The sequence below is a fragment of the Stegostoma tigrinum genome, chromosome 2 (genome assembly GCF_030684315.1).
Source record: "Stegostoma tigrinum isolate sSteTig4 chromosome 2, sSteTig4.hap1, whole genome shotgun sequence".
NCBI classification, from domain to species: domain Eukaryota; kingdom Metazoa; phylum Chordata; class Chondrichthyes; order Orectolobiformes; family Stegostomatidae; genus Stegostoma; species Stegostoma tigrinum.
Window position 1 is genome coordinate 38,866,235 of NC_081355.1, and position 17,406 is coordinate 38,883,640.

Below are 17,406 nucleotides of genomic sequence, written 5' to 3' on the forward strand. Positions count from 1 at the left end.
CCCCTTTCAGAATATTCTACACCCTCTCCAAGATGTCCTTGATCAGGGAGGCAATACACCATCCTGATGTCTTGCTGACAGCTGCAGCAATGTCTGTCTGTGCTCCAGACAGAGTGCCCTAATACAATCGATCGCTTGGAACCTGACATACCCCTCATTACTGTAATGCCAATCACCATACCAGAAACCTGGCAGTCAGTGCCATACTCCTGAGAGGCTACCGCTCACTACGGTATTCAAAATGGCATATCTGTTTGCGATGGGGATAGCCACAAGAGACTCCTGAACTACCTGGTTACCTCTCCTAGCAGTCAACCATCTACCTGGCTATATCTGCAGTGTCTCTTCCTTCCTGAAACTGCCATCCATCATACCTCCTTGCTCTTGTAAATTCCTCACTGTCTCTTACTGCTGCTCCAACCGATCCATGTGGTCCGATTGGAACATTCAAATTCTTCCTGATCTCCCACATCTGACAGGAAGTGCACATTACCCTACTTAAAGCCACTTCTGCCCCTAAAATTGCCTAAAAATAAGCACATTTCATGTTGCTTAAAAGCGCAGCATTACCAAAGGCTTATGGCTCAAGCACACTGCTCTGGGATAACAATACCAATCCTTAATATTAGAATTGGAATTGGAATGATCTTTATTGTCACATGTACTCACATGAGTGCAGTAAAAGTTTATAAGTCATCACTTACAGCGACATCGGAGGTTGAAATGTACCTCGGTACAGATTCTTAAGTATAAATTGTTCAGAAAAAAATAGAAAAATAATGTCCAGGATTACAGACCGCCGCACCATCTTAGCTACAAAAATACTAATCAAGGACTAAATTAGAAAAGGAAAGAAATATAAAGTTCAGATTAGCAGTTGTTCCAATCCAGACCATGTGGTACCTATCCTCCAGTCCACCCCAGGCCTCATTTTCAGTTTACATCAGCCTTGCCACAAGTCTCTGCCGAGCTACACCTCAAGCTCTCAAGGCCAGGTGAAGTGAGTCCACTTTAGATTCACCTTGAGGCCAAGAGTCCGTGCTGAGGCTGAGTCCTCCCTGAGGCCAAGAGTCCATGATGGCTTCACTCGAGGCTCAAGAACAGGAGGTAAGAAAAAAGAAGATTAAAAAATTGAAGAGAGAATATAGAAAGAAAAGAAATGGATAGAGCAGAAGAGTCCTACTGCACCATCTTTAATGTAATATTAAATATTAACGTTAAATGTTAAAAGTCAATCAAGAGACAGATCTCAGTATCAACTTAATTTTACAAAATGTCTTTATCTTACTTACTATTATAGAATTACAAAAAAATTAAGATTTACAAGTTTTATAGTCTGGAAATCAAACACTCAGCCAATCAAATTCATAAACCAAAGATCACGCCCTTCTCCTGTAGTTTCAGGCATGGATTTTTTTGATATCACTGAGAGCTCTACAGCTGCAAGTGAAACTTGATAATAGTTGACGTCTTACCTCAGCTACAAAAATGCACTGCTTCTTTCTTACCTCAGTGATACCTGGTATCCAGAGCCCCTGCGTAATTACTCAACCTGACAGCTCAGAAACTAAACTGCCTGGTTGGGATGCTCTTCAGAGGGTCACTGTGGATTCAATAGGCCAAATAGCCTGCATCCACACTGTAGATTCTATGATTAGACCAACAGACTTTGTAATATTCTATGTCTTATGTTTTGGGTTATTTAGAGGAATAAAAAACTCAAACTTCCATATTCAGGACTACGTGTGTCAAACAGTTGCTTTTCCGTCATTGAATAAATTTTATTTTAATTATAAACCAATAATTTTGCATTTATTGAAGAAACCATGTTAGATCTTTATATTTAAACCTGATATAGGTAATGTATTTACTTGGTCATCTTGGTAACTGTGAATGCTATTTTATGTTTTGTTATAACCTGCTGAGTAGAGTGGAGGGACTAGAGCGATAGAGAACTTTGGCCTCATTTTTACCAATAGGTGGTTCAGCAATGTACAGGAACATAGATGAAAGACAGGATTGCTTCACTATGCGATCACTTAAATAAAATTTGCTACTCATAACTAGTGCACTTATTCTGTTCAGGAGAGAGAAAAACAAATCAAGCCAGGAATTTTGTTCACAGTGCATCAGGCAGGGAGCTGATGAATTCTGTAAGCTGTGACTTTTCATCTACCACTTATTCAGTTCCCACTGCCAAACTTGTTTCTGTTCGAAGGTATTTTCTAACCTTATATCTGCAAAGAATGCATAGATCAAAGCATATCAGATTTGATCACAATGATTTGAGTAGCAGAGAGAAGCAATAATGATATTCATGTCATTCAGTAGTACTATTATGTTTTGCACAATATCTTTCACAGTATATAGGTTTGCCTTGTCAATCCAAATACAAATAATTTCAAAAGTTAGACTTTCAAAAATAATGTCAGTGTCTGTTGAAAAACAAGGCATTTCAGAGTGCATCATAATGAATATATGGATTTTGGCAATTTACAAAAAAATCAATATTGCACCATCACTTGAGTAACAAAATGGCAGCCTGAAGGTAAACATTTATTTGGCTGGGTCTAGCTTTCTTTGAATTTTTACTCTTATTTGTGTGGCTCACTGATCTTCTTTTTAGACTTTGGAGCTACAAGTTATAGAATCTGTTTCCAAATCTGGTTGTATGCTCATATTTAAAATTACACTTACACTATACATATATTTTACAATTGTAAAACTAATTAATCAGAAAGCTTTAATTGTCCCACTGATTATCTTCAGCAGAAATACACACTAACAACTAATGCTGACAAAAGTTGCTATTTAACAATTCCCAGTTCAATGCCTGGATCCACAAATATTATTGTCCTAAGACCATAATTTGGATTTAAAAGAAATTAATAATAACAGTTTACAATCTGTTGCTGTCTTGGTAAGCATATTCATATGATTACACTGCTAAACTAGCATTTGAATATTAATACCTGTTGTTTTAATGCTAATGTTCCACGGTTGCAATAACGTAATAGTCAGTATGAATACTACAATGTTACCAAGAAGCTATGTACTGAGAATCCACCTTGACCACAACTATAGATTGGTGTGGAGCAATTTGATTCTGAACTCAGGGTTGAGGCCAACACTGAAAAAAAAGGATAGCCCCTGGGATAAATTTTCTCACTTTGCTTCATTTTAGAGATAACTCAGGCCTCTATAATTGACATTGGTGCAAAACTGGAACTGCTTTCAACTGACACTATGCACCATAAAACACCATGGACAGCTTCAGGTAAAGGAAATCCTCAAGTGATGTCCTGCAGCTAATTACCTCCAAGTGCATCACTATTATCTTTCCTCCAACATAAAATCATAAGTGGGGATGGATTCTGATGATTGCATATAGTTCAGCAACATTTGTGATTTTTAGCATCATTCAGGACAAAACTTAGTATAAGTATAGATCTCTAAAATTCTCCAATTTCACAACCTGTGTCTTTCTTTTCTTGAGTGCCCAAGCAATGCAGACTGGTCAGACAATGGAGAAAAAGCAAGAAGACAGTGAGGATGAACACACATCACCATCATATAATTTCACACTTATGGGCATTGGCTCAGATAAAGGCACTGTTTGCTGTTAGAAGATAGAATAGAGTTTGAGATCTGTACGTGTGAAAAGTTGGAAATGCATGATCTTCAGGATTTTGAGGAGCTAAACTAACATAGGTGAAAACATGCTAGAAGAGGAGGTCACACACATTTCTCTGCAGAGAACTCAGACAATCACTTTGTTAGAGCAGCATAGGTTGTAGTCTGATTTGAATTTAGAGTGAAATATTTGTTGCATTGGCAAGTCTGCCAAAAAGACTGACATCAGTGTTAAAGAATATGGAATATCCAACTTGGCACAAGGTTTGGCATGTAGATCAGCTATTTTTTAAAATCATGTATGAGGTGGCCAACTCCAACAACACAATTACAGATCCAACCAGAATGGAATGTCTGTGATTTCTCAGCTTCTATTGCAATGCAAGTAGCTTGTATCAGATGGCTGAGGTGAAAGCTAAGACTGGATTCATGCAAGATCAACTTGCTGCCATGTATGTTCGGACTATTGCTGTCAAAATTTGAATTACTGTGTACAAAGGGCCTTACATCTGCCATTGATGTCCAGAAATCTGCCCTCCAGTGGATTACTTGGTCTGCCAAGATATCAGCCCAGGAGTTGGCTTTGTCTCCATGGAGCTCAAAATTACTGTCCGCTCTCAGGAATACATTATTTGTCCTCCCATCCCTATCACTCTAATGCTGCCATTTTAGTGTCTCTACCAGTCCCAATCGGTATAGCCTATGCCGAATGGTACAGTCTATGGTCTGATCTTCTAAACACAATGCTGCTCAAGACTTACTCACGGGCAATCTGTATTGTCCTCCAGTAAGATTCAGCAGCTTGCAAGCGGCATATGCTGGCAGGAAGGGAATTCACATGCGTGTTTTGTTAACTTTTGGATGTAATAACAAATTATTTGAATTCTAAGTTTGGTTTGAAACAGGGTTGCTTTTATTTTTTGGCATTGTGACCAAAATAATGAGTGACAGAAAGTAAGGAGTGAGACTGCTTGGAAATGAGGAATTGTCATTGCGTGACTAGAATTACAATTGTGGACAGCCAGGTCAGACTGGGTTGTCTAGATTGCCTTTTCTTTTTCTCCTCCATCTCATTGTCCTGCTACTCAACTGTTTGCCCAGTAGCTGGTGACAAGAATACTTAATTCATTATGATGAGATCGTGCAGTAAGTAACAGACCATGATTAATTTTAGCACTAGCTTTACGAGGACTGCAGGATGCTTCTAGTGCTGCCCAGGTCACAGAAGTTGAATTTCAGCAAGGCAGTGGTTTACTTTATCATATTTCCTGTAGCAAAATGGCTTTTAAAAGTGGATGATGTTTCTACATACATGCATACCAGAACCATCAATCTCATGCTCAGTGGACAGCTATTGATGCCCAGTGGTTATCCTTTTATTTGCCATGGTGGCTCAAAAGCAGTTAGCGTAGTGAATTGTTACAGAACAAAGGCATAAATGATTGCCGGGTATTCTCAAACATTAATCTGTATAATTATCTGCTCACAGTTGTACGTCAGTTGCACGTGGACGCAGTGGAATCTCTTTTGGGTACAGTAAAAGGCAAAGTTGATATGCAGAGTTTTCAAAGGAGGATGCATGGAGTCAAGGGCACCCTACACCATGGGGAAACCTATTGGAGTCATATGATCAGTCTTCTTGTTTATCTCTGGCAAGGAAACATTACAGGTAGTTAACTCTCTTTTTGATCAGGCAGCTTCCATGAAGTCCCATACGCAAATGTGGGCAGTGAACTAGGAGATGTTGCAAACATCGCTTATTCCAGTCTGGAAAGAGTTAGACATATATAAGTTCATAGTCACCTTCTTAGCGTCTGGGAATGTAATTCTTTGTTATGGAATAAAGTGGTTGTTGTGGCCTCTGTAGGTGGCAGTTTTCAGTGAAGTCTCAACATTTGTTCTCATTAACTTCTGATATGTGAATTGCTCCATGAATACCCTGGGTAGACATGGCTTCCTTCTTCTCTTCCTCCTTCCTCTTTCAGCAGCTTGCCATGCTTCACCTGGCTTCTGTTCATTCTCTAGATATTTTTAATCAACCTGATCAGAGATGTTATGATACACCTCTGGAGCAGGTGGGGCTTGACCAGGCCTTCCTGGCACAGAGGTACAGGCACTACCAATATGCTACAAGAACGTGCCTGTTCATTCTCTATGCTGTGCTCCAGGAAATGTTTATTAAAGAGTTCACGTCTGGGAGCACATGGTCTGTGTAGCCTACTTGAAATCAGCAGAAGCTCCTTCAGTATTCAGCACATCACTCCCTACAGTTTTGGGCAACTTAAGACCCCAAATGAATGCCTCAAATAATGAAGTATTGAAGCACTGTGAAAGGGCATAAACCAGAAATTACCCTGTGTATTGTTGATGATTTCTTTAAATTGCACTGATGGGATTCTTCCGGCTGCTGAACTCATATTCAGTTGCATGAGAGCACCTTAGCTGCAGCATTATTGAGCTGAAATATGGCAGCATGGCAACACATCAACATTGCATGTTAATTGATGTGATTATTTGCCTGATGCACAACTTATGGCAGCTACTTACTGCACACATTTTAAGGCCAACACTAACATGGCCATTGGTGCAATTGTTTTCAAACGTGTATTAAATTTCATTCATCCATCATGCTATGATCACAGCCTATACTGTCGCCTTACACTTGTGCGTGGTCAGGCAAAGCCTCAGAATTAAAATTCTTATTTTCATGCTCCAATCCACCAAGGCCTCAACCATTACTATCACTGTCATTTCATCCAGCCCCACAACTTGCCACATCTTTGCATTTCTCCAATTTTAGCCTCTTTAGATCCAGTGACATACAACTGCCACTAGCAGCTGTGTTTAAGCTCCCATGCCCCTAGGTTTGATAATACTCCTGCAAATTGCATTGGAATGATTTGCATACTTTATTAAATGTGTTATATAAATGTAATAACACAAACAACAAAGGTAACAAGTGTGGCAGTGTAGCACATGACAGGAAGGAAAGGGTGTAGAAGAAATTTACAAGGATGTTACTGGGACTGACGGGTTTGAGTTATGCAGAGAGGCTGGGTAGGCTGGGATTTTTTTTCCAATGGAGTGTAGGAGGTTGAGGGGGTTACCTCATAGAGGTTTGTAAAATCACAAGGGGCATTTATAAGGTGAATTGCAAAAGTCTTTTCCCTAGGGAAGGGGAATTCAAAACTAGACAACATAATGTTGAGGTGAGAGGAGAAAGATTTTAAAGGGACCTGAGGGACAACATTTTCACACAGAGGGTCATTCACTTGTGGAATAAACTGCCAGAGGAAGTGATAGATGCAGATACAGTAACAACATTTAAAAGATACTTAGACAGGTACACGAATAGCTTGCCATATTGGCTTGAAATGATTTGAGAGTTTACCTATTTCCCTTTGAGCTGTAATCATAGCCAAGAGACTCAAACCATGGTTTTGAGAACCAGCGTGCTTTGCCCATGCAGGTTCAAATCCTAGGGATCAAAGGATGTGGGGAGAAAGTGGGGAGAAAGTAGGAACAGGGCACTGAGTTGGATGAACAGGCATGATCATATTGAATGGTGCAGCAGGCTTGAATGGCCTAATGGCCCACTCCTGCTCCTAGTTTCTATGTTTCTAATTAATTCCTACCCAAATGATATTTTCACTGAGTTCTGGCTCTGTCTTCTACTAACTAAATCGTTTGACACCTGTGTCGTTTAGAGACTGGTACAGTTAGAAGGCAAGTTTATGGATTCATGGTCTCAGAACAAGAGTTTGGCAATTAGGAGCACAAAAGTGTGAACATGTGAAATGATTTCCATACCATCTACTAAGATTACTCTGCGAATGGGGAAAGCAAATTTCACCTCAGTTATACCTAAATATATGTGCAGAACTGTGCTCTCAAACAGATAATATATTTTCAATGTTAGGGACAAACTTAATAACCTGATTACTGTTTCCTATAAGAAATCACTTTAACATTTACAGCAGCGTGTTAGACTAAATTAGAACTGAATAAAATCCTCACATAGCTTGCATTATATTTATAATTTTGCACACAGTACTCATTTCCTGATCACAAAAAAGTTTGTACAATCTTTGGCCAAACATTTACGTCAATGGTCATCATTGTAAATTACTATGTCAACATTTCTCATTCAACTTCACCATATCGACTGTTCTGATGTGGTTGCATGGTCTGAACGAGGAGTTGGTCAGAAATCACATGACACTACGTTAGAGTCCAACAGATTTATTTGAAAACATAAGCTTTTGGTGCATAGCCACTTCATCAGGTGAAGTGATAAAGCAGTACATGGAACACAGAATTTTGGTAAAAAATCAAAGGGTCATGTGTGTGCGTGTTGTTGTGGGCTCACCTGCAGTGTGACATGAACCCAAGGTCCAGTTTGAGGCCATCCTCATGGGTACCGAACTTGGCTACCAGCCACTGCTCAGCGACTCTATGTTGTGTATCTGGGGCACTTTTACCTGAAGATTAGAGGCTGACTGTCCTTGACCACTGAAGTATTCCTCCACTGGGAGGAAACACTCCTGTTTGGAGATTGTTGCATGGTGTCCATTCATCTGTTGTCATAGTGTCTGCATGATTTTGCCAATATACTATGCCTTGGAAATTTTTTTCCTGCAGCATATGAGCTAGACAACTTTGGCCGAGTCACATCATTATCTGCTGTGCGCATTGTGAGTGGTATTCCATGTGTGAAGGTGCCCATGTTGAAGAACTGACATGTCTTGCAGAGGTTGCCACGAAAGGGTTAGGGTTAGAGTTGTATAGTGTTGTGGTTGATGTTGTCCTGAAGGCTGGGTAGTTTACTGCCCAATGATCTGTTTAAGGTTTGGCGCTTGTTTGAAGGTGAGAAGTGGAGTCATGGGGAAGATCTTGACAAGGTGCTCAGTATCATCGATATTATGTTGAAGGCTGCGAAGAACATAGCATAGTTTCTGCACTCCCAGAAGTACTGGACAACAAAGGGTACCCTATCGGTCGTATTCCATGTCTGTCTTCTGAGGAAGTCATTATGGTTTTTTGTTGTGGCATGTTGGAACTGGTGATTGATCAGTTGAGCATTGTATCCTGTTCCAATGAGGGCATCCTCCAACAAATTTATATGTCTGTCCTGTTCCACCTCATCCGAACAGGTCATGTGATTGTGTAGGGCTTGTCCGTAGGGGATGGCTGTTTTAATATGTTGTTTCGGGTGAAAGCTAGAGAAGTGTGGCATTGTGAGGTTATCCGTAGGCCTATGTTAAAGTGAGGTAGTGAGATGTCCACCTGATGATGGAGATGCGCAAGTCCAAGAATGAGACTGGCGATGAACAGTAGTCCCCCGTAAATCTGATGATGGGATGAAACGTGTTGATATCACAATGTATTTTCTTCAGTAATTCCTCACCATGAGTCCAAAGGAAGAAAATGTTGTCACTGTATCTGCTGTATAGTGTTGTTTGGAGGTTATGTGCTGCAAAGAAGTCTTGTCTGAACCTGTGCATGAAAATGTTGCCATATTGGGGTGCTAATCTGGTTCCCATGGCCGTTCCATGTGTCTCGATGAAGAACTGGTTGTTGAAGGTGAAGATGTTGTGATCCAGCAAATAATAATGGTAAATTTGCATATTTGGGAAACTCAAGGAAGAGTTGCACCTGGAGTTAAACTGTTACCTTGGAATTCTAGCCCTGCTTTGATGGTTTAAGATGTTTCTTTAACCCTTCAAAGGGTCTAAATTCATGAGCATCCTAATCCACAATCTAACCAAGGTGCTACAATGAAAACAATTAAATTTGTCTTCAGCCCATCATGTGTATGTTAGTCATGAACCACAGTACAACGTTCCATATCAGGCCCTTGTAATTTAACTTTAGAGGAAGCATAGTAGTTAGCACTGTTGCCTCACAGGGGTGGAGACCTGCGTTCAATTCCACCCTCAGGCAACTGTCTGTGTGGAGTTTGTACATTCTCCCTACGTCTGCATGGGTTTCCACTGGGTGATCTGGTTTCTTCCCCCTGGCCAAAGATGGGCAGGGCAGGTAGATTGGTCATGCTGAATTACCCGGAGTGTTCTGGGATGCGTAGATTAAGTGTGTTAGCCACAGGAAATGCAGCGATACAGGGAAAGGGTAGAGGGATGGGTCTGGGTGAGATACTCGTTGGAGGGTCGGTGTAGACTTGTTGGGCCAAAGGGCTTGTTCCCACACTGTAGGGATTCTATGATAGTGATTCATACTGATGACTTGGGTGAATAAAAGAATGATTTTATTGTCATTTATATTTTACTGTGAGGGGAAAAAGTGGAAAAAACTTTTCCACTGTTTCCAAGATCTGGCACCATTTTGAATAGCTTTAAGAATTAGAAAAAAAAGGTATTGCTTAAAGAGAGTCCAATATCATCGAGAGAGACTGGCTCATCATCAATGACATCTGTCCCACCATTACTCCTCCACTGCCGTAAACACTGGGCCCAACCAATGTTGAAGCTGTCACTCTTCAGGTGACACTGTGCCAATTCTCCTCCACCACCATCTTACCATCACCTACACCAAATCCACCAATATCAAAGTTGCACCTCTTGCTACTGGGCCCACTTCATCAATATTGCTGTGATGTCCTTCCACTAGCGCCAGCGCTGGACCAAACCAATGACCAAGCAGCTAATCGTCAGGCAGCATCTTTCACCACTGGGCCTACCTCACCGACATTGCCTCCGCCAATGTAGCAGTCACTGATTAAGATGCCAGGTCCTGTGTTCACCCTGGAAAAGTAAGTACAAGCTCACTCACCATCACCATGAGGTTCGCACTGGGCTCACTCATTGATTGGGGAAGGTGGTAACCGGAGTGGGTAATTTGAGTGATAGTCTGACGGTAGCACAATATAAAAATGTTAACGGCACGAGAAGCACTTATTAGAATACATTTTAACTTAAAAATAGCTGTAAATTGGCATAAACTTCAGCAAAAATTGGGACCCAAGGAAATACATTTTTCTTTGAGGTTTAAAATTTAACCTTTCAATTAATTTACCCAGTCTTTATGCGCATCAGGCACTTTAAATAACCTGCAATTGCTGAAGCTTTTCAGTTTTTAAAATTTTTGACATATACTTTGTTGTAAAAATGTATTCAAATGAAGAATATACAGCTGCAGATCTCAGTCAGGATAAGTTTTCAAAATTTGTCAATGCAAGTCTGAAAAAGAATAGTTTCATTTCTTGTGGCACCTTGAAACCTGGACGCAACCTGAGAACACCAAATAAGCACTAGCAAGGGATCCCTCAATTGGTGATTCAGTGTGATATAGCCAGTTTTGGGGCAATACCTTTTTTGGATGAAGAATTTGATGGGCAGACTTAAATCAATTTTGAGCTTAAGTTTCTGTAATATTTAGAAAAAGAGGGTTGACAATCAGATGTCTTTTGAGTGCAGACATGGAGACAACTCCACATAAAAGGAGGTGAAGTTTACTCTAAAACTTTGGACTGTTGTACATTGTTGGAGTATTTGTACTCATTTACTTATTATTTGCTCTAATTTATTTCTGAATGTATTGCAACGCAGTTAGGTGATTCTGGTCCCACTACGAATTCACATTGGGATGAGCGCGTAGTTTACAAGTCGGTGAAATCCTGAACCTTTCAGGTAACTGATCGCGCAGCCGGCAGAAGGCAAGGCTTGCACACACAAGCAGCCACATGGGACCCGTCCATGTGAGGGAAGGTGGTAATCCGGAGCTGCTGCGTCATAAAATACGTCGTAGTCTCGGAGATGGATTTGCAGAGGGAGTAACGCAGACATTACAGGACATAGAGTACGAGGCGATCAGCGTTTACTGGGGCTTGCAGAGCGGGGAGTTTTCTTTGTGATGGAAGACAAAGGGAGGGAAGATAAGAGCAGCCTGTTCCATTGAGAACTTTATTGTTTCCCCGGATTTCCAGGTTTAGGCTCGGAGTCCGCACCCATTGCTGCCTGAACACGGTGTGTATGTGTTGGGGAGGAGAGTGAGTGGATCTGAGACCAGAGGCTGCACTCAGAAGATCGATGTTTCCTCACTTGCAGGCGACTTTAGCATTGCGGGTCGAGCGAAATTGTCGACAACGGCGAGACTTATGCCGATCCAAACCACCAAGGTGGCAGATGAAGGCACTGCGAACTCAGCGAGGGAGAGGGACGAGTGCAGAACCCTGGTAGACTCGCTGAATAAAGTGACGGGATGCTACAGGCACCTGGCCATGGGGCTAGGGGGCTCGGCGGACTGCGGCAACCTGAGGGATGAGCTCAGGTGGACGAGGGAGAAGACCCAGGACCTGGCCGGACTCATCCGTAACAAACTGACGGCGGTGCTACGGGACAAGAAGCTGAGCAAGGAGGAGCGAACCGAGATGGAGCGACTCTGGGTCATCTTCTCCTCCAACCTGGAGACCTTTCAGATGGATATGTGTAAAGTGTTAGAGCTGGGCCAGACCTTCCCTCTCTCGGCAACAGAGAAGCCCTTGATCCAAACCGGGATGGCTGGAGGAACCTCGGAGGTGGCAGCCCGGGCTCTGAGTGTCCAGAACATAGTCCACGACCCAGCACTGAACGTGGAGAGGCTGGAGCTGGAAGAGCTGGAGGAGCAGATCGAGAAGGTGGACAAAATGTTGGAGAACATGGAGATGAAAGTTAACGTCCTGAGGTGGACGGTTGAAGCCAAAGGAGACACGTACCATTCCGTGCTCAGCTCCGACGCCTCCATGATGGCCCTGCTGTCGGAGGAGGAGGAGATGCGGCACAACAACCGGTGCTGTGACCGCGAGAAATGTCTTATGTCCGTGCTGTTCTGCATGGTAGCTCTGATAGCCGTGGTATTGTCAGTCTGTGTTGCGAACCTTTCGTGACCGATGCGCCCACCGACATCCGCGGAATTTAGCGGGGCTGATTGACTTTGCATTTCCCTGTGCACACATGAAGGAGAAGCAGACCCCGAATTCTTTTTCGAAGCCCTGCATAGACATGGCAAGCATTTTTTTTTGTGGGGGAAACGTTTTCTTAATCTGTATGCCAAACAAAAACAAAACTGTGCGCTGTGTAGGACTTTAGCAGCTGTAATTGGTTTTCGTTTTGTACAACGTCTGAAAGTAATGTGATTACATTTCATTGACAACCGAGCTCAATTAAAAATCATGAAGGGTAAAAACAATGACACTTTTCTAGGCTTTCGAGAAACAGTGGAAAATAAAGCTTTAAAAAGACTGGGGAAATATGGACTTTTTAAAAAAATGTCACTCAGTTGTTCACATAGGAAGAGATTAATGATTAAAATGAATTTACACGCTGAAGAACTGTTCGATATATCTCACTTTAAAAGGTCAGACAGATTTTGTTTGTGATTATTTTTGATTACAAGCTGCTGTAGCTAATTAAGCTTTTTTGTAACAATTACTGTTTTAAAGTAAAACTTCAAGTATGGAAGGTGGAAATTTAGAACACTAACCCTACTTAGCAGATAACAGGGATTAAGGACAGTTTACTTTAAAGAACTAGACTGCATTAATTCAGCATGGGTTTTAAAACCATTAAAAATATCCTTGAGATTGACTATGACTAAAGGAATGATGCTGTATTAAATCCTAAACATTTAGTGACATTTTATTATGTTTTATAAAAAAATACAAGTCGTCATGATCTGAAATGTGCTGCCCAAAAGGATGAAAGCAGATTCAATAGAAACTTTCAAAAGTTGATCAGCTGTATAATGGAAAAATAGATATTTGCAGTATGCTGACTGAAGAGTGGGAGATTGGAATAATTAGATAGATCGCTTCAAGAGGTGGTGCAGGTATGACGTCCCTTCTTCTGAGCTGTAAGATTATATGTTTCTCCGATGAAGAGAGGGAACTTCTCAGTCCATAACATCCATTAGCTTAATGAGCAAACAAATTGTGTACTATGATACTCACCATCGCAAACAATGAAAGTATAGTTCTGGAGAGAAACTAAACAATCAACACTCACAACAGTTACATGTGATGGGATTACATATTGGGAATCCAGATACAGAAATCAATGGACCTAGCTGTATTAGCTGCCACCAGCAGCTCCTCGTGAGTAAACTGAGCAGCATCCCTGCCTGTCCTGCAGGAGACTAGGGTTCAATTCCTTGACAGGGATTGACTGATATCTCTGAGATGGGCCATATGAAAGTTAAGGAATGTTTTATCGGATAAATATGAAATACACTGTGACTGGTAGGACCCAAGAAAGCATCAAGTATCAGCGGGGCCTTGGTGTTAATGTACACAGTCCCTTAACTTATCAGGACAAGTGGGTAAAGTGGTTGAGAAGGCATATGTTATACTTATCTTTATCAGTTGAGACATTGAGAGGGATGTGCTAGCACTGGAGAAAGTGCAGAGGAGATTTATCAGGATACTGCCTGAATTGGAGTTTCAGTTATGAAGGAAGATTGGACAGATGGGTGTTGTTTTCCTTAAAGCAGATGAGATTGAGATGTACAAAATTAAGAGGGGGGTATGACCATGAGGTAGGATCGACAGGGATAAACATTTCCCTTTGATGAAAGAATCAATGACCAGACGACACAGATTTAAGGTAAGGTGCAGAGGTTTAGAGGAGATGTGAAGAAAAAAACTTTTACACCCAAAGGGTGGTGGGATTCTGGAACTCATTGCATCTAAAAGTGGTAGAGGCAGAAAGCCCCATCATGTTTAAGGAGTCTTGAGACATTTGAGCTGCCAAGGCTATGGGCCAAGCACTGAAAAATGAATTTAGAATAATTCGGTGGTTGCTTTTGACCATGATGAATGCAGTGGGTTGAAGGAATTTTTTTCTACGGATCTCTTATGAACTTAGCACATAAACCATGAGTGCAAAATTGTCAAAGCATATTTGTGTAACACAAAGCTGGCACGCAAAATCAAAAATAGTACCTTTGGTGGCGACCCCGATCTCTGTGGTTGTGGAGGGCAATATTCTTTGTTTCTGTGATTTCGAGTAACGCACAAGAAAATAAAGTGTGCTTCTGATCTGCTTGAATTGTACCTGTAGGAAAACCTAGTGATTGACAGGATCAAGCAAACCTGTGATCCCTAAAATGGCTTAATAGCCTTCCAAAACATACTGTCAGTGTTTACATTCGAAAGATAGATACCTGAGCAAGATATCAGCTTGCTGTTGATGCCTGTGGAGCTGTATCACGGCATAAGTCAAAACTGTAAGAGGAAATTAACTTTGTTAAGTTGAAGTAAAACAATATTTAGAACTTGATCATTAAAGCTCCTGCTGCTTTGTTTATTTGAGGATTTACTACAAAGTTATACTACCACTTGCATGTCAATCTTACACATCAAATTGGCTTGCAGTAGCTACAGTCAATAATAGCCAAATCAGGAGTTTAGTTATTATTCAAATCTACCACTTCTAGAAGCAGGGCTGATATACTTTAAGTATGCTATTGAATATGATACTGTATGCAAGTAGCATCAACATTAGGAAAAGAATAAATTAAACATTTTGGAAGTAGTACAATGCTTGATACACAAAGGTGTATCAAGGGCAGCACAGTGGCTCAGTGATTAGCACTGTTGCCTCACAGCACCTGGGTTCGATTCCACCCTCAGGCGACTGACTGTGTGGAGTTTTCACATTCTCCCTGTGTCTGTGTGGGTTTCCACCAGGTGTTCTGGTTTCCTCCCACAGTCCAAAGATGTGCAGGCTAGGGGGATTGGCCATGCTAAATTGCCCGAAGTGTTCCAGGATGTGTAGATCAGGTAGGTTACAGGGGGATGGGTCTGGGTAGGATGCTTTGAGGTTCTGTGTGGATTTGTTGAGCCAAATGACCTGTTTACACACCGAAGGGATTCAATGAAAAAGGTGCTTTCTTTAATCAAATATCAAAACTACTGACTATAGAGGGTTAGCAAAGGGCACAGATTTTGTTATTAAATGAGCATTCCATTTGAAGAGATGAATCACTTTGAAGTGTTCAAGATGTAAAACATAAAAATGTAAATCAAACATTCCATCATTGCCACAAAGTTGTAATAAATAGTAACTTTAAACGAGCAGCAGCAAGAAATGAATTAAATAAAGGTTCTAATCCAGAAAACACCTAACAGAGCAGTAAATGTTCTCCAAAAGAAAAGTAAACACAATAGCAGCTACAGTAAGAGGGTTCCAAAAGTACGGGTCACAACACTTTCTTAGTGTGCAAAAAGTTAGTTTGTAAAACAGTTTATTTATTTAAACAGCGTATATAATCAGATGTATTCAAACTATACGAATTACTTTCATTGACACAAACGATACTTTTGTATCTCTAATCAACCTCATGAAGTTCACTCCTAAATTCACAGAAATGTTGAAAATAGTCACAAGTGTGATCATCTAAAGCCAATGAAGACATAAACTCACATTTTGTTGCCGCATAGAGCAAGATTCTATGGTTTATTTCAGATCCTCCACAAGGCTTTAATGTAAGGAATTTGTACTATGTATACGTAGACTTTGTTCATGACTCTTTATAGGATAAAAAGACAGTGATCACTGTTGCGAACAATAGAATTTAGGTTGGATGTTAGAATTGGTCTCACCAGTAACCAGGATTTAGATTTCAAACAAGAAACCGAAATATTTTAGAGTATTATTAAAAGAACTTCACTTATTGTATTTATATTTTATGGTAGTGGATTGCCTTTAACTTTGCTCACAGTCATAAAATTAGGTTAGTTTTTTTAGTATATAGAATGACAATGGGTTTCAAGAACTTAGTCTATTGTACCATCTAGTGGACATAACCTATGTTGTAAAAGCTGCAAAATTATATAGGAATTATTGACATATCAAATCTCTAATTTTGGAATAAAGGAGTGATCAGAAAATTGTGACAACAGGAAGTTAGAATGCATAGTAGCAGCATGAAACAGCTAGTTTCATCTGTTTCCCAAACTTCTTACATACCCCATCTGAGGTAGGCTGAACAAACAGAGAGGGAAGTGATCTATGCAGGGTATGCATTACATTGCAGGATGGCATTGATACACCCTATTTCAGTATCAAACTTGCATGGTGAACTAATGATTCAGGCCCTATATAGTAGGCTGCCAAGGTCTGTTTTACAGCATTGGAACAATAGGAATCCAAATGGATATAATGGCCAGTGAAGGTCAGCCTCTGGTAGAATGTCAAAGAAATAGTACTCATTTGACAGCTCCATTTAAAAAGCTGACATTGAACACAGGATGAAGCCCATTGAGAAGTGTAAGTAAATTCTTACATGCAGCTGCAGATTCAAATGTACTTTGATATTTCTTGTGAATTGTCCTGTTCAGTGCAAACTGAAAAGCTTTGACAAAGTGTGTCTTTTTTCCCAGCACCAACAAACAACTATTTATAATGCCACAGGAAAAAAAAGAGTAAAACTCAGAAAGGGAAGAGTCAGAGATGACCACATGATTATGAAGAACAGTTGAGAATTAGAAGCATAATGAGACATATTCAGGAGGTCATAGTTGGAGGAAAACTGGAACAAAACAAGTGTTCTCGATAAACTGCTCAAAGAAGGGTGAAATCAAGAGCTCTGCAGATTTGAGAGAAGGCAGCTTTTCTCTCAGGAAGTGAATGGAATTAAGAGAAGTTGTTCAAAAAGAGGGAAGTGAAACATGATATAGAAGGGTGACAATGTTGAGTTGGTGTAAAACAAAGAAACAGATGAACTGGAGAACATTCAGCAGACAGAAGATCAAAAAGAAATTATGGCTGTATGGAGTAA

The 17,406-nt window shown here is 40.6% G+C and overlaps 1 protein-coding gene and 1 long non-coding RNA gene across 3 annotated transcripts in view; one reads left to right on the top strand and one right to left on the bottom strand.

The window, feature by feature from the left end:
• LOC125448159 (uncharacterized) overlaps nt 1–17,406 on the bottom strand; it is a 39,452-nt gene that overhangs the window by 17,952 nt on the left and 4,094 nt on the right. The window contains exons 3-4 of one of the 2 annotated variants that reach the window (XR_007246657.2): nt 14,567–14,848; nt 7,898–10,394 (exon numbers count right to left, since the gene is read on the bottom strand). This is a non-coding gene — a long non-coding RNA (uncharacterized LOC125448159). Of the gene's footprint in view, nt 1–7,897; nt 10,395–14,566; nt 14,849–17,406 lie in introns of those variants that run through there. The other variant, XR_007246656.2, reaches the window with a different exon arrangement.
• On the top strand, nt 11,357–15,806 carry LOC125448154 (regulator of G-protein signaling 9-binding protein-like). The gene has a single exon (XM_048523227.2). It carries the CDS (start codon nt 11,747–11,749, stop codon nt 12,512–12,514), a length of 768 nt encoding a protein of 255 aa, XP_048379184.1. The 5' UTR covers nt 11,357–11,746; the 3' UTR covers nt 12,515–15,806.